Raw genomic sequence first — 26,723 nt, forward strand, 5'->3', positions numbered from 1 at the left:
CGGTGAAGCAATACGATGAAATCATTCTCACTCTTGCACCTAAAGTCCCCTCTAAGGTTCATAATTTTCCTGGCCTGGGGAAACACTGTATGGGGGGTGGGGGATGGAAGTCACACTGCCGCTCCAAGCTATTTAACCATTAACTTTTTACACACTGGCAGCTTATGCCAGTCACTTTAGACTCGTGCTGCGTAGGTATACTCTGAAAAAAACGAGTGGCACACTCCCTCCCTAGAGCACATTGTAGACATTACTGACACCAATGGTTAGCTTTGTGTGAGTCACTGCTAATGAAGGCTGGTTTGCAAACACCTACTTCGATGTCTAAGACAACAGGTAGTGATTAAGCTCAGAATTCCCAGCTCTAACTTTGCGATTAAAAAAAAAAAAAAAAAAATCTACAGATAGCTCCCCCTCAGCCACCACTGTCTGAAAACATGAGGGAATCAGGGCCAGCCATTCTCCCCCTGTCCACACTCCTAGTACTTCCACATCTTCAAGACAGGCGCACTGAAAGCAACCCAAAAGAAGGGTGTGTCTGATCTCATTGGGTTACAAGCATCCAACATTAGCCCAGGCTCCAGGAATCATTATCAATGCTTTGTTTCCTGTTTAAGTGTTACAATGGAGCTTCATCACCTATATTACAGCAGTAGAGGCTGCACAGAAGTTGTACCTGCCTTCCAGGATAGAACTGGATCCATGGATTAGTAGGCTTTTGTCCCAGTGCAGTCAGGCAAAGATGTAGCTGTGTGTGCACACAAGTGCAAGCACACCCTGATTTCTAATCACTTTGCACTACTACTTGCACTGAGAAGTAGTCAGCACATCCTAAAAAAAAAAAAGGATGTTGTCTGGATGTTGACTACTCAGGCGACACAGGTGCAGAAGGATGGAGCACCTCAAAAAAACCCCATACCCACCTTCAATTACACCATTCTGCATCAGAGAAATTACTGAGCTCAACCGATGTTGGTTGACTCATGACGTAATCATCATATATCAAAACAGTCAGCAGTACAGAACACACATCAAAGATGATTAGCTCGAGTTGTACTTTTTATTTTCAGGATTAAAACCCCCAACGATATAAAGCAGAAGAAACAGATGTAAACCCCAAATTTATTTGCAGTTCAGATGAGGCATCCTGGTTTCACAAAACTGAATTGGACAGATGGGTAAAGCACAAACTGCAAAAAGAAGACAAACTGCACAAAATAAAGACTGAGAATTCATAACTCCTCTTCACCTGGTCCCCCCTTTGCATCCTTCCACAGTATAAATAAAAAAATCCATCTGGAAAATACATTTGACATTGAGAAAAATCAAAGAACCATCTAAATTGTTTTTATATAGGATGTGCTGATCAACACTTCTTTCAAAATTAAGAATACACTGCAGTTCAATGTAGGTGGTATCACAGGTCTAACAAAGGGTAAGAGAAGTACTGTTTAAATGGACAACACACAATACATAAATATTCGGGGATATAACATAAGCAGATTCAGCACACTGTTCTAAAGCTGACATTCCTATTCCAGTCCCTACAATTAAAAGTTTACTTGATAAGACTTGTGGAGAAATAAATACACATAGAGAAGTAAACACACTCAACAGAACAGATGTATTGAATTAGTGTGACTGATTATTTTTAATACAAAATAGAGACGGATTTAAAAACCTACACCAAAGAGCTAATAGGATTACCCTTAAAGGTGTCAGTAAGTAAATCACTATACTCTTACCACAGTTAGTCCTACATACATGTCCTTAGCATAAAATTTATTTGCTCTTCACCATATGCTCTGGCTCTTCTACCCATCTGTTGAGCTAAAAACCAAAGCTGGAATAAGAATTTGTCAAAGAAGAAAAGAAAAATCTTATTTCCCACTGCCAAAAGGACTGCATTTAGACCCGATCTATACTTCAAATGAATTTTTGAGTCAGTTCTGGTCCTCACATTAGACAATTTCTCTGTGCTTTAACAAGCATTGAAAATTTGCTGAAGTTTTGTCCCAAACAGTGGTTCTCTGACCGAAAAATTTGCTTATTAGGAATTGGTAACTATGTGTTCAAGTCAAGAAGAAAGTATTATGAAAACAGCATATGGACATCATATTAAATACTGCATATTCAAGTAAACCTCAAGTCACACATGCTCAGTCAGACTTCCATAGGTAACCCAATTCTAAATCAAAATATCCATGTCCTCTATCTCTATTTAAGTCCTAAACCCATGTCTGCTAAATGATATATCAATGAACTCTGACACCTGAGACAAGTATGCAAAGAAAGTATTTCCAAAGGCTTAGCCAGATGAGAAGAGACAAGCATCTTGGCAGAAGTCCTGCTTCTGTTTGAACCAAAATCCCTGCTCAAAAGTGCTTCTTCAACCTTACAATTCAGCTTTTTAAACTCCAACATTCAGCTAAGTTGATACCAACAACATCAAAACCCAGCATGTGCTAGGAGCTAAGGCAGCATTTCCCCATTATTCTTTCCTCCAAAGAGGCCGTTTAACAGAATATGGGCCTTTTTGCAGTCAGCATTTCTGCTCTGAATCACACAATTGTTAAGGTTAGACAAGACCTCCAAGACCATCAAGTCCATCACTGCTGTTTTCATTACTAAACTACATCCTCAGGTGCCACATCCACACATTTTTGAACACTTCCAGAGATGATGACTCCACCATTTCCCTATGCAGTTCGATATATTATGACAGTAGTCCCCAAGTAAGAAGCCAACAGATTGTCAGTCTGCAAAATCTAGTACTAACTCCTTTTTGTTTTCATCTACGGGACAGAATAAGAGGCTAAAAACTTGTAGATGCTCCGTAACAAACATCTCCCTACTGCTTCCCATCAGGGATACACACAGAGGTCTACCGTGCCTCAAATATGCCCTTAAATTGCACACAGCAGCAATCAGTGCGAGAAGAGGAATGCCACCAGTGTGCTTGGCATTCAGGGACTGCACACCAGGAAGAGAAACAACAGTCATAACACAGTGTATAACTAACCTGAATCTTTAATAACAAACCATATGTGTAATTATTCAAGAATACACAGTTTAAGTACTTTGCTTCGAGCAGATGCTTGTTTTCTGACTTCTCCTCTCCCAGCACCTACCAAATGGTCAAGAGGTCAGAACAATTCTTCTGAGGAAGTTTTCTACCCAGCGTGTTTAAAAGTGAACTCTACAGCTTTGGGGATATACAAGCAAGACTAAAACCACTGTATTCACCAGATGTGCGTCTACATCAGCAGTAAGAACCCCCAGCCTTCTCCTGTGCTCATACTCATCTTCGTTCTCCTCAAGTTCACACATCCTGACCTTGCAGGCTGTTATTTGCTAATCTCAGGGGCAGACTGCTCAGGGGCCAGACTTGGCCAAGTGTGCCAGTGTGAGCTGCAGCGCTGTCACTCACCTGCCAGACCTGCTCCACTGTGCTGCCCAAAACTGGGCTAAGCACTGCCACACCTTCCATGTGGACACTGGATGCAAACTACTGCCCTACTTCCTTGATCCTCCCTTGCTGCCCAGCTCACCTTTTAATTTTGCAATGCTGGAAAATAGAGTCCACAGGCCAAAGTCCAAGCCTAGATGAGATCCATTTGGCAAGGCATGAGGAAGTCTGGATGTGTTTTGGTGTTGAGCAAGCAAGATAAGCCTATTATATGGATAGCTTTGCTCTGTGTAACAGAACGGACTAAAGGTAGTTCACACTGCTTAGTTAGGATGGTTTAGGACAACCCTAGGACCAATTCTAAACACCAGCATGAATGATGCCCAGAGTAGGCCAAGGGAGATGTCATGTCACTGACAAGAGTTACCTGCCAATTGCCCAACTCCCCATTTGAGAACATTAGATTCCTCACAGTGGAAGCACAGCACCAAGTACTGCTCTGAAATGACACGAGTCTCTTCTGACAGGCCAAACTTACAGAAACATTTTCCCCCACACATACTTAACCATTAATACTAAATCTATTTTCCATTTATTTTCCCTCTGCTAACACTCTTAACACCCAGCATGTTATTTTCTATTTCAAGAGGCAAGAGCTAACAGCAAATATGTTAGAGAAACTTCAGAGTTTGCACTTAAAAATATCTAACCAAAGCCCTGAGCCCATCCCATCTCTATTCAGATAAATACAGCAGAAGGACTAATGACAGTCATTACTGTGCACACACAAATATTGGTTAAGCCAAATAAATCTCTTTTGAGGCATATATATATATATATATACACACACACAGTACAAAATAGATTAAAGGTCAAATACAAACAGCATACTCACTTCACCTTGCTTTGTCTTCCAGTTCTGCAGGGAACCTTGCAATGGTATTATTTCTGTCTCACTGGCATTCAAGCCAAGTTACAGAATCACAGAATATTCTGAGTTGGAAGGGACCCATGAGGGTCATGAGTGCAGCTCTTAAGTGAATGGCCCACACCACAACCTTGGTGTTAACACCATGCTCTACCCAACTGGGCTCTGAGCACTAAGACAATTTGCAGAAGAAAACCACTGAAACCAAACCCATGTGTAGTTTCAGTTGGGGCCACAGATAAAATAGTAAACACAATTCCGCTAAGGAAAATCCAGGTATTTTAAATAAACTTGCAGACTGAACAGAACTGTTCAAAACATGTTCTGACAATTACGACAACAACAACAACACCCCAATAAAAACCTTCTGCTGTGGTTTTAAAAGGAAGCATTAAACTAGAAATTTGAGCACAGTTCCCAAACCCTGATTTTTATGACTTGTCCCCTATCACTAAAACACAAGAGGAAAGGAGAAAGACAATGAGTAACAGGCACTTCCCCCACTCTCAACTCCCTTCAAGAAATGATTCAGTCAAAAAAATTCAAGGAACTCTAATGAAAGCCATGCAAACAACAGATAAATCAGATTACAGTCTGCTCTGAACTCGGCCAAGGTTCACATGGAAGGTTTGCAAACCTTTAAACTTCTCCTGAGTTGTGACAAGCAAACAAAGAAAGTTGGGATTTTTTCACAGCTGTTAGATCATGATGGCAGATACAGGATAAAACAACAAAATAAATAATAAATCTGGAGATTCATTTTTCCTTTGAATAAAATATGTATAAAGACAATCCAGTCTGCAATAAATAAGCTTAGAGATAAATACAAATTCATAATCAGTGAATAATTAGTGCACCAATAATGCACAATTTTAGTGCAATTGGTGCACTAAAGCACCAATCTTGCTTTAGGAAGATGATTGAGCAGAGAAGTATCTGCTATTCAGTCCCTTTTGTGCTTTTTTAAAAAAAACAAAACCACAATGAAGATAAATCAGACCATAGGATACTATCAGCTAGTAAATTAAGTGCTGATAAGTACCAACATATGATTGCATTGGCTCAAACACATGGTCACATTTCACTGTGAACCAGCACAAAAATGAGTATGACTACAGAAAGAAGCAGTACTGACACCTGCCTGTGCTTGTGTGACTATTGCTTACTCTGTCACAAGCAGGTGAAGGCTGGAGAAATGTCTCCGTTAATGGCTGTGGCTCTCTGTCTACAAGCACAACTTTCAGGCTGGACTGCAGAATTCACTGTCCCATCACAAACCGGTGATCCAGTATTTGGGCTTTGAGTAGTCCCTGTCAGCTCCAGTTCTTAGAATATTGAGCAAGCCCCCACTTGGCCCACCCTCCTTTGAGAGAAGGGCTGCCTGGGTGAGAGACTTTCCCCGAAGAAAAACTAATGGATTAAAAAAACCCAAGTGACCAACAGGTAAAAGAGAAAGGTTATGCTGTGGTTTCCTAAATGTCCCAGGAATTCAAGAAAATTAATGCTTCCTGTATGTCACAGGACACAGGAATTCAGACTTGAGTTCTAAACCTCAAAATTTGAAGACTGAAATATTCTCCAAATTAATGCCAAAAGAAACAGACTTAAACATGGTTGCAATAAATGTACTGAAGTAAAAAAGTAACATAAAGAGGTAGAGAAGAAAGATTGTGCCAAGCCTTCACCTCTGAGGCCCAAAGGACAGTTTGGATATTTAACAGTGCTAACAGCTTCTCCCTGAACAACAGCAGTATTGTCTTCTCAAGTAAGTCAGAGGTAGTGTCTAAAACAGCATAATGAACACAGCAGCAGCCTCCAGCTGAGCCCAGCCATGCCTGAGGTGGCCCAAGAACAATGCTGCCCCAGCCAGCCTGGTCACGCTGCCACGGGATCAGCAGCGATCCCTGGCGTGAGCCCTGGCCATGGGAAGTGGGCAGGATGCACACACAGGGGTGCTGGGAGCACGGTCACCAGGGAGATGTGCACACAATGGGGTACATCTGCTCCAGAGGCCAGCCCCTGTCTGCAGCAGATGTGTGCACAGCTCAGCCAAACAGAGCACACACACACAGACAGACGCAGCAGCACTCACACAGCACGCGGTGATTCACTCAGGTCCACACGACACCAGGAGAAGGGACCTGGCTGTACGGGATGTTTAACCACGTTTCCTCTAGGAAACTTTTTTCATAAAGAGAGATTACAATAGGTTTCACTTGACAAGTAAAACATTTAGCACAGTTCAAAGATGTCCACTAAGGAGCACAAGTGGAGCACAGCAATCAGGATTTAAGTTGCAGATTCGTCCTCTTCTAAAAGGAGGTTGTTCAATGCAATAACTGTAGCAGCAAAGTCAACCAGCTCCACAAAGTCTGATGTAATTATGTTAACACCCATAACACCAGGCTTCTGTGCTTTCACCCAATTCAAAATCATGGGCAGATTCCTAAAGAAATTGAAATAAAGAAAGTTAAACATTTTAAAAGAGGCACTTATCTATACATACTCTACTCAATTCAAACACCATGCTGTTTACAAAATATATTATCTCATATTTGTTATCAGGTCCTGGCTGTTACCCTAAATGCAACTGGCTGATGAGATGAGTGCTTAACACAGCACGTGGTCATGAGCTATCACAGACATATTGGTTAGTCATCAATCCAAATCAGCAGTCCCTCTATATTCACCGGGCAGTCAGGATTTAACACTGCACTACAGTTTTCTCCACCCTGGTTTGTTTTCACCCAAGCACACGTTAAGTCAAATGCTCAATTTCACAGCAGACTTCAGTGTAACACAAAGCAAGGCTGTACCTGGCCCAAGATGTTCCCCTGCTCTTCTCTGCCTCAAGGTGGGTGGGGAAAAAAGTTGTTGGAGGCAGCAGACTGCATTTCTCCCAAACTCTCTCCAGCCTCCAGACCCACCCAGAGCAATGGGGTCAGGGAAACCAAACCTAGAATGAAGCTGTCAACTCCACAGGGGTTGAACATCCTGCTATACATCACTATAACTGGAGAAAGGGGAGGTGTGTCAGGAACTGAGTTAAATCAAGTTACAAATTCTACCATGGGGAGAAATTTCAAGTAACTTCTTGGACACGGTGCAAGTCAGGAGTCTGCACCAGCTTTTTTGCACTCTAACATGAAACACCAGGCTTTTCAGCAGTTAGACACAAATGGCTAAATATGCTAGCATTATTTAGATTACTGCTGTAACATGTATACACTATTTGAGAAGATGGTATGCTAGCAAATTAGTTAACAGGATGATGAAGAGAAAAAAGAAAAACCAAAAAATTTAAAAACACTCCACTCCTGCTGCATCAGGACAATAAAAAAGTCTTATCAAGAACCATGAGTGAAGGCGTAATTACTGCCAGGGGACACACCAGACTTCAGCCAGCTAAGTGTGACTGTTGCACATTTCTCCTTTAGCAAGACCTCAAGAACACTTAAATATTCATATTCAGGGCAAAATTTCCATACAAGAAGGCAGGCATCTACATAAAACTGCGAAGACAGATTTGCATATCAGCTAGCTTGTGCAAATGCACACAAGCAATCATGCTTATGCAAACTGCAGCATCTATTTGCAACTTTCGGTTTACTTCAAACGAGTGGTAAGGATAAGGGAAAGGGCTGGATTGAACGCAGGCTTCCCAGTAACAGTGGCTTACAGCACAGATCTGTGCCAGGAGTCCCTTGAAACGAAGCTGCTCGCCCATTCCACGAAATGCGACGGTGCTCTGTTAGTTTTGGCCCAGGAATTCCGTCCGGCCTTGGCGCTCAGGGACCCGCGGCCGCTCGCGGGCCCCCAGCGCCACCTGGTGCCGAGCGCGGCCGGCACAGCCGCGGCCACCGACACCGAACCCAGCCCGCAGCGCGGTCTGACTGTGGGTGTGCCACATGAACGCCTCTAAACAGGACGGGGACTGAAAATTCACAGATTTATACCCAACCTGAAATTCCCTTATTCACAGAATCATTGAATGGCCTGGGCAGGAAAGGACCTTAAATATAATTTCATTCCAACACCCCCTAAGGTAGAAGATACCTTCTACTGGACCAGGTTGCTCAGAGCTGGATCAAATGCGGCCTTGAACACTTCCATGGGGGGCATCCACAACTTCTCTGGGCACCCTGTGCCAGGGCCTCACCACTCTCACAGTAAAGAATTTCTTCCTAATATCCAAGAGGACTTTCACAGTTCAGGTAATTTTTAGCAAATGGGCTACAAGGTAATAATTCCATAAAATAAATCATATGGAACTATACTGTTCATGCTGTTAATGCTATTAAAAATCACTGGCACTCTGTGCTAATCAAAGCAAAACCCTCTTACAGCGACCTTACTTATAGGCAAATTAATTGTACAATGGTCAGTGGTATTAAAAAAAGCCAAATGGTGAATCTAGTTTTTGGAAAGCCTCCTCCACACCCCCTAAAAATACAAGGTAAAATACTGTCCTAGGTCATACGTCTCTGGCTGTTACCAAAATTACTGAGACATTTGTATGGACAAATGCAAAACTGAGTCCAGAAATAAGCAATTTTCCTCTGTGGCACAAGCTTTTTTTGCCCCCCTAAATTCCACTTCAGCCAGCTTGAAATGAATTATTGCTTTGAAGCCACACATCCATCCCACATTTTACAAAATCATATAATATTCAGAAAAAGTTCCACTTACAAGGAAACACATATACATCCTGTTACTTTATTATTTTCACTAATTCTTTATTTTTAATGATTGTAAATATCTCTCATGAACAACATGAGCAAAGCTGCATGCTTTTAGCAAGCCTAAGTAAACGTTTCCTAGTTTCTTGCCAGCTCAGTGGCTCTTTCAACACTAGATGTATTAAGTAAAGAACTGAGAAAATCAAGACAAGTCCTTACCTATGAACAAGTGTGTTCTTCAGACCACGAATTAGATGCCGTGCAATCGTTTTCACTCGAGGTGTGAGAATTGCTTGAGATACATGGAAAGTCCCATAACGACTTCGTTCCCCAAGTGTGGTCTCCAGGAACTGTAGTAGTTTGTGCACATTAGTTGTATTAGCCCATGGTGCTGGCATTTTATTACCTGGCCATAGGAAGGGATATTCCTGATATAAAGGGTGGTGGTAAAATATGAGAACCTAACAGAACAAAAATAAAAAACAAAAGAAAAAAATCACAATTACTATATCTTTATTTGGACAGGCTGTTGCATTGGTTTGTGTTCACACAGTACTGTTGCAGCTAGTGTAGCAGTGAAAAGAGGACCAAACAAAAAGAAGCTGCTCTTGAGTCATGAGTGTCAGTAAATATGTTGCACTATTGCCAAAGGAGATGGAGATCATTTTGTTCAGCTTTGAGGACAGGATTGCTTCAGGCTTTAAGCGTTATCCATTTAAAATGACAAAGTTGCCTCTTTCATTTAAAGAGCTCAGCTTAAATACATTGCAAATTCTTACTGTCAGAAAATACTGTAGCTGTACTTGAAGTTAAGGATTTTAGCAGTTTTGTCATCTTCTGAGCACCTCCTAAGAGGCTAAAGTGTGCTGGGCTGACTGGCACATGACTGGCATACTGGCACCGTGTTCACACTTGCTGCATGAGATGCCAAAGCCAGTCCTGCTGTCAGCAAAACTGTCAAATCCAAAGTTAGTATTTTATACCTTGTAAGGTGCTTCTCTACAGCACAAAGAGGCAACACTTTTTATTAATACCCACATGTATACAAGATTCATTTTGAACCCTAGTATTGACAGCATCAGTTCAGAACAATTCCTCAAAGCCTCATTTCCAGTTTAAGACCATGTGCTGCAGCTGAAACCCTTTCCGGTTCTCAATTTTCATGTACCTCTGGGAGCAGTTACCACAGAGAAGAGGCATTAACCTCACCTCTGCAGATCTGGATGGCTGCAAAGGAGGTAAGAAATTCAGCACCATACCATAGTCATGCTAAAGCTGATATGCTTCACACTAGTCAGAAAGACAACAGCTAATCAAATCCTCACCAACACAAGTCTGCACTACATGCCCTTCCAGAAGGGAAAACCATTTGTGAAGAGCACAAAGCTCCAAGGATACTACAGTTTAATTATTTAACAAACATGCTTGGGAGCAGGACACAGACTGGCCATACGTCATGGGTTAGCAAGCATAGTCCCAGAAGTGATGTTCTTGCAAAGGGGTGCTTACAGCTTCCTCTGTGACCTGACAGAACCTATCAGCTGGCCAGTTTGAATATGGACAATTCTTTGAGCCACTTAAAATTGTGACCGCCTCGGTGATCCACACTTAAGAACAGGAAACTCCAAGGCAGAGTCTCTCTCTCTCTTGTTTCCAGTGCTGGGACAGGTGGCTGCGGGCCCTGTGTGGGGCCGGGCCACAGCCATCCTGGAGCTGATGGGCCCTGTTCCACCCATGGAACCCCTCCCACAGCCCTGCTGTGGGCAGCCGGAGCAGCTCAGCTCCCCTTCCCTCCACTGTGGCCAAGATTCAGCTGAAGCTGCACCGCTGTCCAGCAAAGAGCATGTGACCAACAGCAATAAGCTTCATTCCAGCTGCAAGGCCTAGGTGAGATTAACCCTTTTAGTGCTGTGAAGAGCTGAAAACCTGAGGGAAGAGAAAGAGGAGATGCTTAAAGCTGAAATTCTGTTGTAAAGCTATGATGTATCAGAGTACCCGTTGTAATTTCATGAAGGCATGGGGGGTGGAGCGTTCAACTTGTACTTGTGAGCAAAAGCACCTGCGCTGAGATAGGCAGATGCTGATGCAGCTGTAATTTCATGAGAAGTTTGAACAGGGAGAGATGGAAGCGATGAGGACTTTTGCTCCAAATGGAAAAGGAGAAAACCTCAGTTCCTAGAGATGCTCCCAGAGATAGTCCTAAAGATGAAGATGAGGAAGATCCTTTGCTCCCAGGGAAGGAGAAGGGCCTCTTTTCTTAGAGATGAAATGCTCCCAGAGATGGGTGAAGAGAACTTTTGTTTCTGAACCGCTCAACCTTAAATTTCTACCCCAGTAATTTCAACAGTGGACCCTCAAAAGCAGTTGTGGGAAAAGCTGTAAGTCGGCGGGGGGGAAGGGACTCGCATGCGAGCAGAGAACCAACCTGGGTGGCTGTCTCGTTGTGATAATGTTTTCATAGCATGGGCAAGAGAGACTCCTCTTCCTAAATGGACTGAACAAGGTTATTATGGAAGTGGTAAACAGACTTAACATCTCAAGGGTTGTCTTTTTACATTGTCAGTGGGAGAAGGGAGGAAGATGGGGGGAGGAGAAGAGTTCTGAAGGTGTGGTATGATTTTTTTTTTCTTCTTTTAGGTCTGTTAATAAACTTCTTTATATTCTTTCAAGTTTGGTGCCTGCTTTGCATTTCTCCTAATTCTTATCTCACAGAAGATAAACAGTAATGAATATTTTAGACCAAACCACTATACCACACCATGGATGAGTTGATACACAGCTTCATGTAAATAGAGGAAAACGTGCACACTACATAAACAAGGCCCTAATGGGCTTTAACTTGACCATCAGCAGCATTTTTGGTTCAATACTGTGAGTGGGAACTACACAAAGCTTGTCTCTTTAAAGTCTTAACATTTTGGGTTTGAAAAACATTAAGCATCCTTTCCCTACCTGGTGTTTCTTCTCCCACATGTACAGTAGTGTCACATATTCTACACATTCAACACAACAAAGTTTGGATTCAAATGCTGAGTGGATCCTGTTGATCAAGAAGTGGTGATGGCTGTCCTCCATGGCATAGAAATGATTGAAATCCAAGAAGATTACTTCCTTGGGGTGCTGCTCAAGAAAACCATTCATCTCCTTCAGCCCATCCCATACTTTGATGCCAAATAAGCCATGTATGAAGTAAATCTCTTGTCCTATTTCCCCGGGTTTGGAAGATACACGAAGATCAAAGTAGCGGATCCCACCTTCCAACTGCTCTTTAAAAGTTAGATTTTGAGTCACTGACCATTTCTTCATGATCTTTCTAACCAAGGAAATTCTGGCCAAACGTTTGATGACTGTTGCTTGGTCTGGTCCCACAGGAGATTTCTCATCAACCCAGTAGCTGAAAGAATCATGTGATCCTAGAAAAAGAGCCAAGAAAAATTAATTTTAGAAAAAGTGACTCTCCCAAAACACATATACCCATGTGCCCTGAAAACGGAACTAAGTCCTATGCATATGGCAGGGTTGCAGAAGAGTTATGCTCATGTGTGAGTCTTTCAGACTATTCTTTACACCTTACTTTTCCCTGATAGTGTTACGAGTTATGCATAAGGTTCTCAGTTTGAACTGCTTTCTTGCATGAGCTCCCAACACTACAGAACAGACATTTGTGGTAACGGGAAACTTCCTTCTAACCTTCCTTCATTTACAAACTACAAATCAACCCCCAAAGCTTTCCCAGAGCCTGGTACATGACTAATCTAGGATGAGACTCCAGATTCATTTTAAGAATCTAAACTTTAATTCTATCTGGTAAATCTAGCCATGACCTTATACACCAAACATCCTGGAACAGGTATCTTTATTCATGTAATGGACTGAGGGATCTGCACCTGTACATGCCTTACCAGCACATTTCACTTTAGCCGCAAGATGGCAGATAAATGATTAGTAGTTTGAACAGTGGGCAATGACTGGCTGGCCTTAAAGGTGGAACAATTGAACGCACCACCAGTTACAGCATGGATAGATACCAAACTCATGTTAAACAAGTTCATGAACGTGTCTTTTACCTGGCATGCTTTTGAGTGACCACAGGTATGGTGAACAGAAAATTCATCAAAAAAATAAAACCAACAATCAAAATCACCAATCCCTACCAAAATAATGCACGTCCAAAAAGCCCCTGTAACACAATCTGTACCTTGGCAGAGAAACTGCATCTCCAATATAAAATTTTTACTTATTAGAAAAAACCTCCAACTGAAAATTCAGTAGTTAATGGGAAAAAACCTGTGAAATAACAAAACTCCAAAAGAAAAGTTTCAGAGTCAATGAAATATCCCTGCCTTAGCCAAGTCAGTAACAGAACAAAGAGTGCGAAGACAGTGTATGTCTGCATTGTACCAGAACAGCAGAAAGCAAAGACTGGCAGAAGCTGATCCACCACAGACTGGGGTTTACCAGGGATTTCTAATCATTTCCACCAGGCACCAGCAAAGCCAAGAAGCTGCAGCTGCTCCAGGCTTACCTTCCTTGTGAAGCTCCAGCCAGCAAAAACACTATAGGAGCTGTAAAAGCCCTGCTACCCTTTGTCTTCAGGACAGGAGACAAGAGTTTGCCCATTAAGCCAAACCCCACCTGCTCCCCGTGGACCCACTTGCTGAAGTGCAGAGAAAGCATCTTCACCCAAGCAGCTCATTTTCCAGGTGCCCCAGGGTACCGTGACGCTGCACTGTGCTGCTGACACCTATGTTTTACATTCCTGCATGCTTGTCCCTGCTTCTAGGATCATGCTTTTCTCAAATTTCCTGCTCTACCTCAGTCTGCAACTCTTTAAAATCCTAATTTTTCATATTCAAAATAACATTTGAGGCATTCAGAGCCTCCTTTACCCCAATCTTTTAGTTGTGTAGCAGTGCTCACATGAACAGTGATGCATTTCTTGTGATGCAAGATCAGAGCTACAAACAAGATTATGATCTTAATTGGATTACCTTGTCAGCATTTTTAATCCAGATGAAAGAACAGACTGTGCATAAACTAAACATCATTTCTCAACAACCTTAAATGCACTCTGTTTCCATGGATTTCAACTAGTTCAAAAGCAGTGAAGAGGCAGTGTGAAGGTTAGTTTTAAAGCTTTACAAATGAGCACTAATTCTGACTAGCTCTTCATGAATTCTTCACAGCATTTGTAAAAGTGGATTCTCTGTCACCGCTTTCCATTCAGTCTTCTAGACAGAAGTGAGAAGTACCAAAGATGCCAGCTTAAGCAGCTTTTTAGTACCTGTCCCAGTAAACTACATCACAAAGTGGCTGTTAGTTGTGGAGTGATACCTAGATTTTTTCCCCCCCATCTCCAAGCACACAACCCCAAACAAAATCCAGGAGCAAACATCTAGTGAAGACACTTCAGAAACTATATGATGCTTTAAACAGTAGTTTACAGATATTTGAGTTTCATCTACCTCTCTGTACAGCAGAATGAATCTTTCAAGCTTCTACAATATTTGGAAAGTAGACTTCAATAACAAGGGGCTTGACTTCTACCTTGGAATTAGTCACTTTGCACAAAGAAATCTTTTGTTTTGTTGGGTTGGTTTTCTTTCTTAGTTCTTAGTTCTATCAAGTTTTCTTTCTTCTTCTGTTTAGCTCACTGTAGAAGATGGTTTAACATTGTAGAATAATGACATAAGAAATATTTTCATTTTAACTAAGACAGTGCAGCATTCTTGAGACCTGTCTATAGCAGTCACTCTCACCATTATGCTTCGTCAGACTCATAAATCTGACTTACAAAGGAACGAGAATTTTATCTGGCCACAAATATATTGTTGTCACTTCAGAGTTGTCTAAGTAAATCTGAACCAAAAAACAACTCATTTTCCTAATTCTGATCACTCTATAGCCACGAAAGTCTTTCCTTTGCAGTTTGTCACTTACAAGGCACTTTTAAGGATAGAGAGAGCCAATTTTCTCCCCGCACTATCACAAACCAAATTCTATTTATAGCCTAGCACTAGAAATCAACATCAAAGAAAACAAGTCAGCACATTGCAACTTTTTCAACACATAGTTCAAAAACTGCATGCCTTCCCAGCCAACTGAACTATGTGTGACATGCTTCTATAGTTAGAGAAGATCCTATTAAATCCTGCCCCATGGCTCTGCTAAAAGCCTAGGATATGGAGCTTCTCTCCTACAACAAAGTCAACATGCATACCTAGGCATAACCAAGTAGAACATGAGCTGGAGCATCTGCAAAACATATCCTCCTTTTCACTGTTGGTAACACATCACCTTGTAAGGAGGGCAGGGGAGCATCACCAATTCTGTTGATCATTCTATGATCAGTACTGAGGCTGGAAAGACAGCAGAAGTTCAATTAGGTCTTCAGTGGTCATTTAAAAAGGCCAGTCACCAACATCTAGGCCAAACCTGGACCCACAATGTTTTAACTCTGGTAACAGGAAAAAACCCCAAACTGAGACCCTGAAGCAACAGCACTGGATACTTGTGGAGCTGTGGGGTAAGAGCAAGGTAAAGACCCACATCATCCACCAGGCCCTACTTTAAGATCACTGTGATATACTACCAGCTCAGGCACTGCCTTTTAATATAGCTTAGCTGTGATATTAAGTACATGCTAAGCGGATTGCATCATGATGTCAAAATAATCCCTGCTCTCCTTTTCTCTATCCCCAAAGTCATAAAAAGTCTTGCTGTTCTGTAGCTATAGCAGAAGCCAAGCTGGTTGCTGATATATGTGATACAGCATGATTTCTTTTTGAAAAAGCATCACCTAAATCAACACAAATCTGTAAAACTTTAAAGACAAAGGGCAGAGCCTACACCAGAAGGATGGAGCAGACGAGCCCCATTTTGTCAGGAGGTCAGTGTAAGACCTGCTAAGCACATTCTCAATTCATATGTAACACAAGGATGTGTGAAGGTATGTCCACACTGCCCAGTGACAGCAACAAGGCTGGCAGTTCCTGGACAGAGCAAGAACCACAAAACCCTCATAGCGACATACACTGTAAAGTCTTTTCCACTTGTAAAAAATCCCTCATCATCTGTGTTCTCCACCACACAAATAAAGTGCATTGCCTCAAATTACGCTAAGTACTTACTTTCCTTGGGAAAAAACAACCTCAAGAATTCTTGAAGTGAGACACTTCAGATGATAATTAACATCTCAAATAGAAATAACACCCTATTCAGTAAAGCTATTCCTTAAAACTGTTGCTTGTGGACAAAGCAACTAACAAAACTAGGCATTTATAACCTCCACCTCACACACTGAGAAGTCAAAAGGCAGAGAAAAGCCAAGAAACTTTGTCTTCATTGTCCTTGTGGTAATGAGAGGCCACAAGCCCAGCCTGAACTGCTGCAAGTTCCTGCACGTGCAGGACACTGACTTACTGTAGATGAGACTGGATCAGCATTCAGACTGCAAACCTTACCGAGCTGCTCCAGTGACATGGCATCTGTCTGGTGCTCAGCCCTTCCCAAAACCAAGTCAGGCACAGAAAATACAACAAAGAGATGATGATTTGCCAATTGCTTCCAACTGGGTGAAGATGTGCAGCATGAAGCAGCAAGCATTAAATTTAATCATGAAAGAGACTGCACATTCAAAGACAAAAATTAGGAGACTGCTAATCAGCTGGCAGCTCTTACAGATAGCCGCTGCTCTATTTCAGTCTCATTTCTTTCATCTGACAAAGACTGGCAGCTTCAAGGACAGAACTCACATGCCATCAAATGCCCAGATATTTAACTATCAAAGGCTCTGTTATAGTTAGAATAATATTATATAGGTATCTTCCAGACGCCAGACTTAAAATGACAGATAGACCTCTTAATTTTATCCCAGTAATTGCAACTGTGGATTAAATTTCATTCATATCTTTAAACATCTTTTTATTCTGCTTATACTAATTCCTCAAGTTAATTGTATGTTAAAGAGCTCACTTTTCAATTCAATTTATATGTTAAATAGATTGTATTTCACTATTCAGGATGACTTTTTGTTGAAGCCCTTGTGCTAATTGTTAGAAAGCAGCCTTTTATCATCACATCTGCAGTAAAATCTAACTTCCCAGTGTGTTTGTTTGTCATGCTACTTACTCACAGATAGTCAAATTAACCAATGGTGGAGTTGAAACAAATGACATTCATCAACAGAATGTTATCAAGCCTTCAATTTCAACAAATACTAGCTTATAGCTCTTCACTCTCAAGACCAGTGACAGGACTCTGAGAGAACAGCACAAAGCTGAGTCGGGAGGCTTACGCTACATCTTGGGAAAAGATTCTTCACCCAGATGGTGGCTGAACACTGGAATAGGGAGTGGTCACAGCACCAAGCCCGTCCAAGTTCAATGAGTGTTTGGACTATGCTCTCAGGCACAGGGTGTGACTCTTGGGGATGTCCTGTGCAGGGCCAGCAGTTGGACTTGATGATCCTGTGGGTCCCTTCCAACTCAGCATATTCTATGATTCTGTATCATTTGGTATTATCTTTTGTTTCCACATTATACTTCCTGCAAATACAGTTGTAGCAGAGGGACAGGGATTAGCATCATGTCACCAACCCCTCGTAAGTTTACCTTCATGGAACATTAAACATATGACTATACAGCATACAGAGTGCAGAGATCTTCCAACATAGAACATACCTGTGCACTGCCAATCACTCGAAAACAAGACAAAAACTCATGGGTTTTTTTGGATAAAAAGCATGTCTCCCAACATATTGCAAGCCTCCCTGGTTCCAAGGCTGCAGACTAGTCAGAACCAGCAGCTCAAGACACTTTCTACAAACATCTGGCCAACCAAGAAGCAATAAATGAAAGCACAAGGGCAGAAGAGTGTGCTGTCGGTAAGCTTAACTAGATCTGATTAAGTTGGACTGGTCTTTACATGAATGGAATACTAACAGAATGAAAATTGCAACAAACAAATGTTTAACATAACATGAAGCTAAGAAGCAAGGTCAACAAAACATACCCATCCCGTAAAAGCATCAAAGGGTCATTTACAACCAAAGAATCACCCCAGCTGTAGTGACGCTGAACTTCTTAGCACAAGCTTTGCTCACTAGACAAAGTACATTCCCCACACATTGCACACCACTGCACATGACACAGCAGGCATTACAAAGCCAAGATGGGCAGAAAAACAGTAATCAAGTTCCAAAAACACAGCATCTAAAGTGCTATCGAGTCAAGGCTACCCCACAAATGTTCTTTTAAACCAGATAACCTGTGTGTGCCAAAACTGAGGGAAAAACAGGATAAGCAAAAGTGCCTCTCAAAGCCTAGAAGTCCTCAGGATTCAGGTCGTTAACAATCCAGATTTTCTTATTAGAAGATTAACATCTTAAAAGTTCATCACTAATGAAAAGCAAATCAAATAGTTCATATCAACTTGTCTAGCAAAAGAAGATGAGGCAGAAATAAGAAACATCTTATTGATAATCAATTATCTAAAACTATAGAGATGATTATATTTTAAGAAACCTACAAGAATCCTTTAGATACTCTTAATGCAGTCCCATTAAGACAAATCCTAGTACAGGCCAAATCCTCTTAGGAAAACTCCCTCCCTCTATCCAAGAACTACCCTGATTTCCCCCATTGCCCCTTTCAGGCAGCGCAATGGGATGCAAGAGCTTAAAGACAGCCTAAAACTGTCTCAGACACAATGTCACAGAGTAGTTTGTTTGTCTTTCCAGCCAGGAGAAATCCTTTTGGCACTGGTTGGAGTTATTGCCATCAAAGTTTAAGGCCATTTAGCAGTGATTTCCCATTTATCAACCATCTCAGCTGTCTGCAATGGGAATGCAAGAAAGACACATTATGTCTCTACCATTTCAAAGCCTGACTTGATCCACATGCTCAAAAAGGAAAAAGCCCTTCAGTTTAGAGTCCTAAACTCCTCTTTTGTGACCACTCAGAACTGAGTGGACCAAGGGTTCATTCTCTTCTGAGAAGGCTCTAGGGAAATTTTTATTACATGGTACTTTTCCCTCTTTTAACATCTTTTCTGGAAAAGCAGGCAAACAAACTTTCACAACATGGAAGGAGAACAACAACCATTTATATTAACATCATGACTAGTTTTCTCCATTTGAAGTAAAACTTTGGTATGTTCTGCACTCACTTACCAGACACACTTAAGTCACTCTCTAGGGTACAGATTTTAATAAGTAACAGGAAGAAAGAAAATGTTTCCAGATTAAAAAAAAAAAAAAAATTAGGACCTTCATATACTGTCTGAAGAAAATTTTGCAGCATTTCAAGAGTAATTTGGTTTTGGCTAAACAGATTACATAAGTTCTTTAAAAAGAGAAGCCCTAAAACTGGCTTTTCAGGGGAACTCCTGCACAGACCCGGTGTCCGCCACACCAGTTCCTCACATATGGACATACAAAAGACATAACCAACATATCTTGGTTACTTAAGAATAGTGGAACAACTTCCATCAAATGTTCTATCAGTGTAAGAGTCCAGATAGTTCAACAGCCTCTCTAAAAATATTAGAGATTTGCTGTTACAATCAAATAGCCTACCAAGGTAATAAAATGTCTTTTCAGAAAATTCTGCATTTACAAATACTCAACATCACCATACTTACACATGGTGAGGTTACCACCTCATTCATTGGTAGATGAAATCTAAATTGAGAGGGAAATTAAAGCTTGGTGAATCAGAACATAAATCTTATATTTCTTCCCTTTGAGCTTCAACCCAACAGATGGCCACTTCGGCTGATTCAATGATCCTTTTAATTAGAACTCCAAAGGAGTACTGTTTGGGAGGAGGATGCAGCCTCAAGCTCACTACCACTCCTCTCAGCATGCACGTCCACAGTCCACACCAGCCCACGAACAAATAAACAAGAAAATCACAGCATTAGCAAGTTCAGCAGCTCACCTCAGAGTCACGCAGGCAAAGAGAAAAACCACCCAATCCAGTGAGAGCCTAGTGGCCAGCTCTCAACTGGACAGTGCTGCTGCTTCTTTTCAGAACCACTTTGGTTCTGCTTGGCCAGCTCCAAGTCTAGCAGCTCATGGGGCTTTTGGGGAACAGTCACACTGTTGGGACAGCAGTTGGCCAGTTGGTGGATGGGAAGATGGCATCCTGCACAGAAGATGCTCAGGGCCCCACCACCTCCAGGTGTTCCTCATGAACCTGGCACATGTCACACTGTCCAAGTCACCAACTCAGTCACTCACAGCAGGTCATCAACACATCAACACCTCTCCATGCCTTTTATCCCTCCTTTAAGCTTAACCATAGGCTTGGCCAGCAGGACTGCTCCTTGTTAAGACTGCCTACTAGCTGTATTTGTAAAGCTTTGTTTTCCAGGGATGGTAATGTCCTAGTACTTTGATCATTTAAATCAAAATCAGGAGGCTTCCTACTGAGGCTCTTGGGACGAACTTCTCAGAGAAGGGCAGAAACAGCAGCACACTGTAGTATGGGAAGTTTTGGGCCAGTCATACTGACACTACCATAAATGAGCTATGGGAAGTTATTATTTAAAAGTGGGCTAGAAAGTCAAGAGTGTGTGTGTCATAGGGGGGAGTTAGGCAGCTTCACTACTGCTATAGTCTGGAGCAGCAAAGATTTACTATTTTAGAAGAGCAAGAACACATATCTCCTTGGAGATCAGTGAACAGTCATGTTCAAGACACTTTACCAACGATTCTAAGTCACCAATATGGTCTTGTTCTGGCCATGTTCAGGCCAATATGATTTTCTCTGTTCAAAAAAAATGCTTCCGGAACTGTAAACCCCATTTTTTTCTGTCAGCTCTGGCTACCTACAACCCAGCATCCCACAGGAAACTCCTCACCAGTTGTCCAACCTGATGCTGACAGGAATGGCCCCACATTCCAAATGCTCTGCATGACTTAGAAATTAAATTCTGGCCAGCTGTCTACGTGCTTTCTGAGGAAGCAAGAACACACCAATGGGATCACCAGAAGATGACAGAAGAGGCCCTGTACACCACCAGAAGCCACAGGTGGGGAGCTGCCCCGCCTCTCCCTGGAAAGGCAGCCTGCCCAGCCTGCACGTTCCACACCAGCAGAGCACTCTGCTGAGTGTGACATGTGGTTCTAGGTGTACCAGTGGCTGAAAAACTGACTTCTGGTGGCAAAAGCTGCCTTACTGTTTCAAACCAGCCTTAGATGTATCAAGTTTGACCCACAACACAAACATCTTTATTTCAAAATTTTAAAAAACTCCAGAAGAAAACCATTGGTGTAAGGTTTGGGGTTTTTTTAGTATCACATTTCAAAGTGCTAAGGTAAAACATTTTACTTTTCCCAAATTTCCCATCTTTTAGCTCTCTTCAGCAACTTCTATCAAACAGCTTAGTTTAGAGTCAAATTAATTGTTGCCCAGTAAGCTTCGTTTTTACTAATAGCCTATGTTTCAGCCAAAGTATATGAAAGAAAACAATCACCCATTTATTCTGCATACATTATTATACAATATTCTACATATTCCACCTGTTGTTCTTTCCTGTCCACATCTGCAGCACCATGACACATCAGGTTAACCTTCATGTTCCCTTGGGACACCCACACAGTCCAGCACCCACCCTGGGGCTTGCCCAACTCCATGAGCAGCTGTTGAAAGCAGCTTTTCTGGCAAGAACCACTTCTCAAAATAAAAAAATGCCTCTAAACCATTATCACCACACAAAACCTCCCCACCAGGTTAGCTTGGGGAACACACTCACTCATTTGTATTTGCAGGGGGAGAGAAGGAAAGGCAGGGGACAGAAGAGACATTTGATTACCTTACTTTATTTACAAAAGGGCACCCATAACTCTTCTGGGTGCTCCTGCAAGCAGCAGCGGATCCCTACCTAAGTCATCATATGTTTTCTCTGGAAGACAAAGAAAAGAGCAGTATGGAAAAACTCACAGCTAGCTGTCCTGACCAGAACTGGGAACCAATCAAGGGATACAGATTGATCCAAAACTTCAAGTATACCTGTTACATCATGGCTCTTATATACTTAAAGTTGGAATAGTCCAGACAGGATTAAGTAAATGTATTATTACCAAGACCCAAAGGAACACAGAACTGCCTGTTCTTCAGCTCATGACATTCATCCAGCACCTTGGAGGCTGGACAGATGAAACACTCAATAAAAACAAACACTGATAGCTGGCAGTTAACATCTGCTAGACTGCCTTGCTGTCTCAAACCAAAACGCACGAGCTTACCGTCACCTCACACACTGGAGACTGAGACAGAAAAAATGTTTCACCTGTTCTAATACAAGTATTCATGTAAAAGTTTGATGAAACAGGAAAATGGTACTGTACCTTCAGATGCAGAGACTTCAGACTCTAACACCAAGTTAATCAAGATGCTTGCCTTTCTAAAAATTTCTGCAGCAGTTCAAATGAAACAGTATAAACCAGACACACCATGGTGCTATCAACTATCAGGATGCAAGTATAAGCAAGGAAAAACTAGGCTTCTCCAGCTAATTCTTTAAATAGATGATTTACTTTGAAAACTGATCAGTGAGAGCACTCCAGATTTTTGGGTTCCATTTCTACATGGAGAAATAAGAAAAGTAGCAGATGCAGATCAAAAGATGACCAAAGAAAGTAATAACTACCACAGCTGTGATTTCATAAAAATTTCTAATGTAAACCAGCTTCAGATTAAACAAGTGCTATACCATACCCTGCCAAAGGTCACGTCCACAATCAAAATGTTTAAGGGTTCATTTTTAAACCCACATCCAAAGAGGATTAGTGAAATGCAATTAAGAGAAAACCCTCTAGACTTTCACACAAGGTCATCACTTGTTGAGGGTGGTTATTTTTGTTGACTATATGGTATGCTTGTAAAGTTGATGACATTTTAGTTACTTGATATTTGTCAATTTTTCATTGCAAAAGATCCCTCCTTTCATGACATTGCACAGGGAATCTCATCTCTTTTCCTTGCCTAAGACTATATTGGTTTAGCATTTTGGCTAGTTTTTCCCAGTAGAAGTAACAGAAAAGCCCAAACCTGGGAACTGATTGCACACAAGCTTTGGAGAAAGGCCTTGACTTTTTCAAAGTTTCTCTCTATTTTGAGCACAGAGTTAAATAAGCATATAAACACCCCATATACCTCATGAATACCCATCTTCAACATTATTTGCTTGCTACCAGTCGGTTCTAAGGACTGAGGAAAGAATGACCTTCTCTACCATCCAGTAAGGTGTTTCACACCATTATGGAATCATAGAAAAATGGAGCTTTAAAAGGACCCTCAGAAGTCACAGCCACCTTTTCTAAAGCCAGTGAAAACAAGCAGCTCTGAAAGCAAAAGGTTTGCAGCAAATAAAGCAGAACTCTATGAAGACATCCTGGGCAACATACAAGGGAGTTTCCCACTCACATTAGCACATAAATTAAATCTAAGAAGTTATTTTCTGTGTACTTTCTCAATTATTTCACTTTAAATAGCCCATGATACCATCATTTTGCTCTTCTCTTAAAGAAAGGTAAAATTTTATTCTTTAAATGCTGCAATTCTTTAAAGTGCAAGAAGTATAGAACAACAGTTGCATCATTTTGAGTGCTGATTTTATTTCAAGTTAAAACAAGTTCTAAGGTTTCCACTCCTGGAGCTCTATCTCTGATCCTATGTACAAAGGGTGACAAGGAGTAGGAGGGGAGAACAAACAAACTCCCCATATCAAAACCATTTCACTCCATCATTCCAGGGGAGAAAACAAATGTATCCCGAGATCGATAAAAGCAGGCCACTCCTGTCATATGCACACACAGGTATTAAGCACAGACAAAAATGCTTCTCATTCAACCTTTCATCTCTCTTTTCAAGGTAACACTGGTCCTCATTGCTGTTCAGCATCTGCAAAGATTCCTCAACTGCAACCTGTACTGCACACTGCTAGGAACACCTGCCTGGTGCTCAAAAAAGTTGCTTTGTCAAGCACCACACCAAAACCCCACTTCAGCAAAATAATGACTGGACTAAAATAACAGTAATCAAAATGACCAAAATCTACCCAAAGTATCTTTTGCCTGCTTGCAGGTTGCATGAGGTATATACAGGAAAGTGGGGGGGAGATAGACCAACCTTGATCACAAATGAACATGTACTGCAAAAATTAAAAAAAAAAAAAAAAAAGCATCACCCCTTTTAAAAGCACCATGGCATTAGTGAAACAACCACTCATTTACTTGCTTTCTCTGCTGCAACGCTGGTTGCATGATGTTTGCAAGTGACAGCAGCATTGCACCTAATGCAATCTATACCATAACATTCTGCAGTTTCACAGCCTTTAAGTGGCTACACCAACAAGAAGATGATTTATTACTGTTCACTAAAACAGAGAAGCCTTTCTTTGCCAGAAGTTTCACAGTCTGCTGATGTTTGAATCTTACATAAACATTGAACTTATTTTCTGTCCTGCTTCCCTGTTCAATAGAACAGGGTCACATAAAATGTTTTTGCTACTATCAGGATAGGAAAGGGCACCACTTTTAACTTAAACCTGTCATTTTAAGTGTTCTGCTTCAGGTAACACAGCAGTGCATAGGAGGTACACAGCCCTTTCTCTACAGGGCATCTCTTCTCAAGGGTATTTGAAGCATGTAGAGAAGCAGCTGTGTTACCTCTGACACAAAAAGTTACTGTTTCTAGGGAAGTGTCTCTGAATGTTTGCTATATAGAATCAGGATCGATTAGACTGAAAAACACCGCTGAGATCAGAGTCCAACCTAAGCCCAAACACCACCTTGCCAGCTAGACCGTAGCACTGAGTGCTATATCCAGTCTTTTCTTAAAACCTCCACGGACAGTGACTCCACCACCTCCCTGGGCAGCCCAATCCAATGTCTAATCACCCCTTCTGTGAAGAAACTCTTCCTAACGTCCATCCTGGACCTCCCCAGGCACAGCTTGAGACTGTATGTATGCTACAACACATATCCAAAGTGCTAGTGGACAAGCTAAAGCACTAAAATGAAAACTAAGCCTGTACCAGAGTCTAACATCCACTATTAGAAGGAGCTACAGTAACCACCCCTAAAAACCTCCCTGTTGACATTCGCAAGGAAGAGTATTTTTTGCCTTTTACAGATGGAAGATCAGCCAAAGTAAATTTCAGGTCATCTGGTGTTGTCGTCATTTATCAGTTTATCTATCTGTAAACCAGGCTATAAAAAACATACCACATAATGGTCTGGGCTGGGAGGGAGCTTAAAGATCTCGTAGTTCCAAGCTCCCTGTCACGAGCAGGAACACATTCCACGAGAGCAGGTTGCTCAGAGCCCCATCTCAACAGACCTTCCATTTGATGAACCTCCAGCTGTTGGCTCAGCGCAACCAAGCCTTTCTCCCTACCCGGTTTCAGCCTTACTTGAAGCACCCGCAAACGTTCAGGAGGGCCTCCAGCGGTCACCGCTACCTTTGCTCAAGGCAGTGAAAGCAGCATGTCAATGGTTAAAGTCTCACAGCGGTATTTACGGGAGATTACGCCCTCCTTTCTCTGCTGCAATGGACAGGGCTCCTCTCAGCCCCAGCACTCGCCCCAGCCTCCACCTCAGCACTTAAATTACGGGGGACGCGACGCCGCGGCCGAGGCGACTCCCCTACCACCGCCCGGGCGGCCCCGGCACACCCCGTCCCGCCCCCCTACCCGGGATGGCGAGGTTGGAGAGCGGCAGGGAGCGCAGCGGGGGCGGCAGCGAGCCCATCCAGTCAGCGTTGCCGTCGGCCATGGCCCCCACGGCGCCGCCGCCCCGCCGCCGCCGCCGCCGCCGCCGCCGCCCTCCCCTCATGGCCGGCGGGCAGGCGGCGCGGCCGGGCCGGCACCGCCGGGGCAACGGCGGCACCCGCCGCCCTTATGTAATGGCGGTGACGTCACGGGACTCAGCGGCTCGCCATTGGTCGCTCCCCCGCCCCGCCCCCGCCCCGCCCCGCGCGCCGGTGGGGTCGGTGGGTTGGGATGGCGGCGGCCGTGGAGTGCGGCGGGACTGGGCGGGCACGGGGCACGGCACTGCCTCTGCGCCGCCTCTGCTCCGCCTCTGCTCCGCCTCTGCACCGCCTCTGCTCCGCCTCTGCTCCGCCTCTGCTCCGCCTCTGCGCCGCCTCTGCTCCGCCTCTGCTCCGCCTCTGCACCGCCTCTGCACCGCCTCTGCGCCCACCGCGGTGCTCCAGCAGGTGCAGCCCGGGCCACGTGGCACAGGACTGCGTCCAGACCGGTCTGGTAGTATCTCCAGTGAGAGGGACCCCACACGCTCTCTGGGAAATCTGTTGTAGTGCTCGGTCACTGCACGGGAAAGTTCTTCCTCACGTTCAGGTGGAACTTCCTGGGCATCCATTTCTGCCTGTTGCCTCTTGTCCTGTTGCTTGGCACCACCAAGCAGAGCCTGGCTCCATCCTGTTGACACCCTCCCTTCAGATACTGATGGACATTGATGAGGCTTCTCCTCAGGCTTCTCCAGACCAAACAGGCCCAGCTCTCTCAGCCGTTCTGTGTAAGAGGTACACCAAGCCCCCTAAAATTCCTTAATTCCCTCTGCTGTAGCTCCAGAGAAGCTATCCCCGAGACAGAGGGCCAGCACCTTGGTTTTATGATGCTGACTGGTGAGTTAAGTGTATTATCTGGAGAGATCTACACTTGGCAGGAGCCAACATGGCAG

General features: G+C 42.8%; 1 protein-coding gene across 2 annotated transcripts; it reads right to left on the minus strand.

The window, feature by feature from the left end:
• Nucleotides 1-1,041: 1,041 nt before the first annotated feature.
• On the minus strand, nucleotides 1,042-25,880 carry PLCXD2 (phosphatidylinositol specific phospholipase C X domain containing 2). Of its 2 annotated transcripts, none has more exons than XM_032098304.1 (4): nucleotides 25,718-25,880; nucleotides 11,969-12,429; nucleotides 9,236-9,477; nucleotides 1,042-6,783 (listed from the first exon to the last, which is right to left on the minus strand). In XM_032098304.1, exons 1-4 carry the CDS (start codon nucleotides 25,857-25,859, stop codon nucleotides 6,627-6,629), a joined length of 1,002 nt encoding a protein of 333 aa, XP_031954195.1. In that variant the 5' UTR covers nucleotides 25,860-25,880; the 3' UTR covers nucleotides 1,042-6,626. The 2 variants fall into 2 exon arrangements, with proteins under 2 accessions (XP_031954195.1, XP_031954196.1); XM_032098305.1 differs by lacking the exon at nucleotides 25,718-25,880 and adding an exon at nucleotides 15,237-15,398.
• Between the last annotated feature and the right edge of the window lie 843 nt (nucleotides 25,881-26,723).

The sequence above is a fragment of the Corvus moneduloides genome, chromosome 2 (assembly GCF_009650955.1).
Source record: "Corvus moneduloides isolate bCorMon1 chromosome 2, bCorMon1.pri, whole genome shotgun sequence".
In the NCBI taxonomy this organism is placed as follows: Eukaryota; Metazoa; Chordata; class Aves; order Passeriformes; family Corvidae; genus Corvus; species Corvus moneduloides.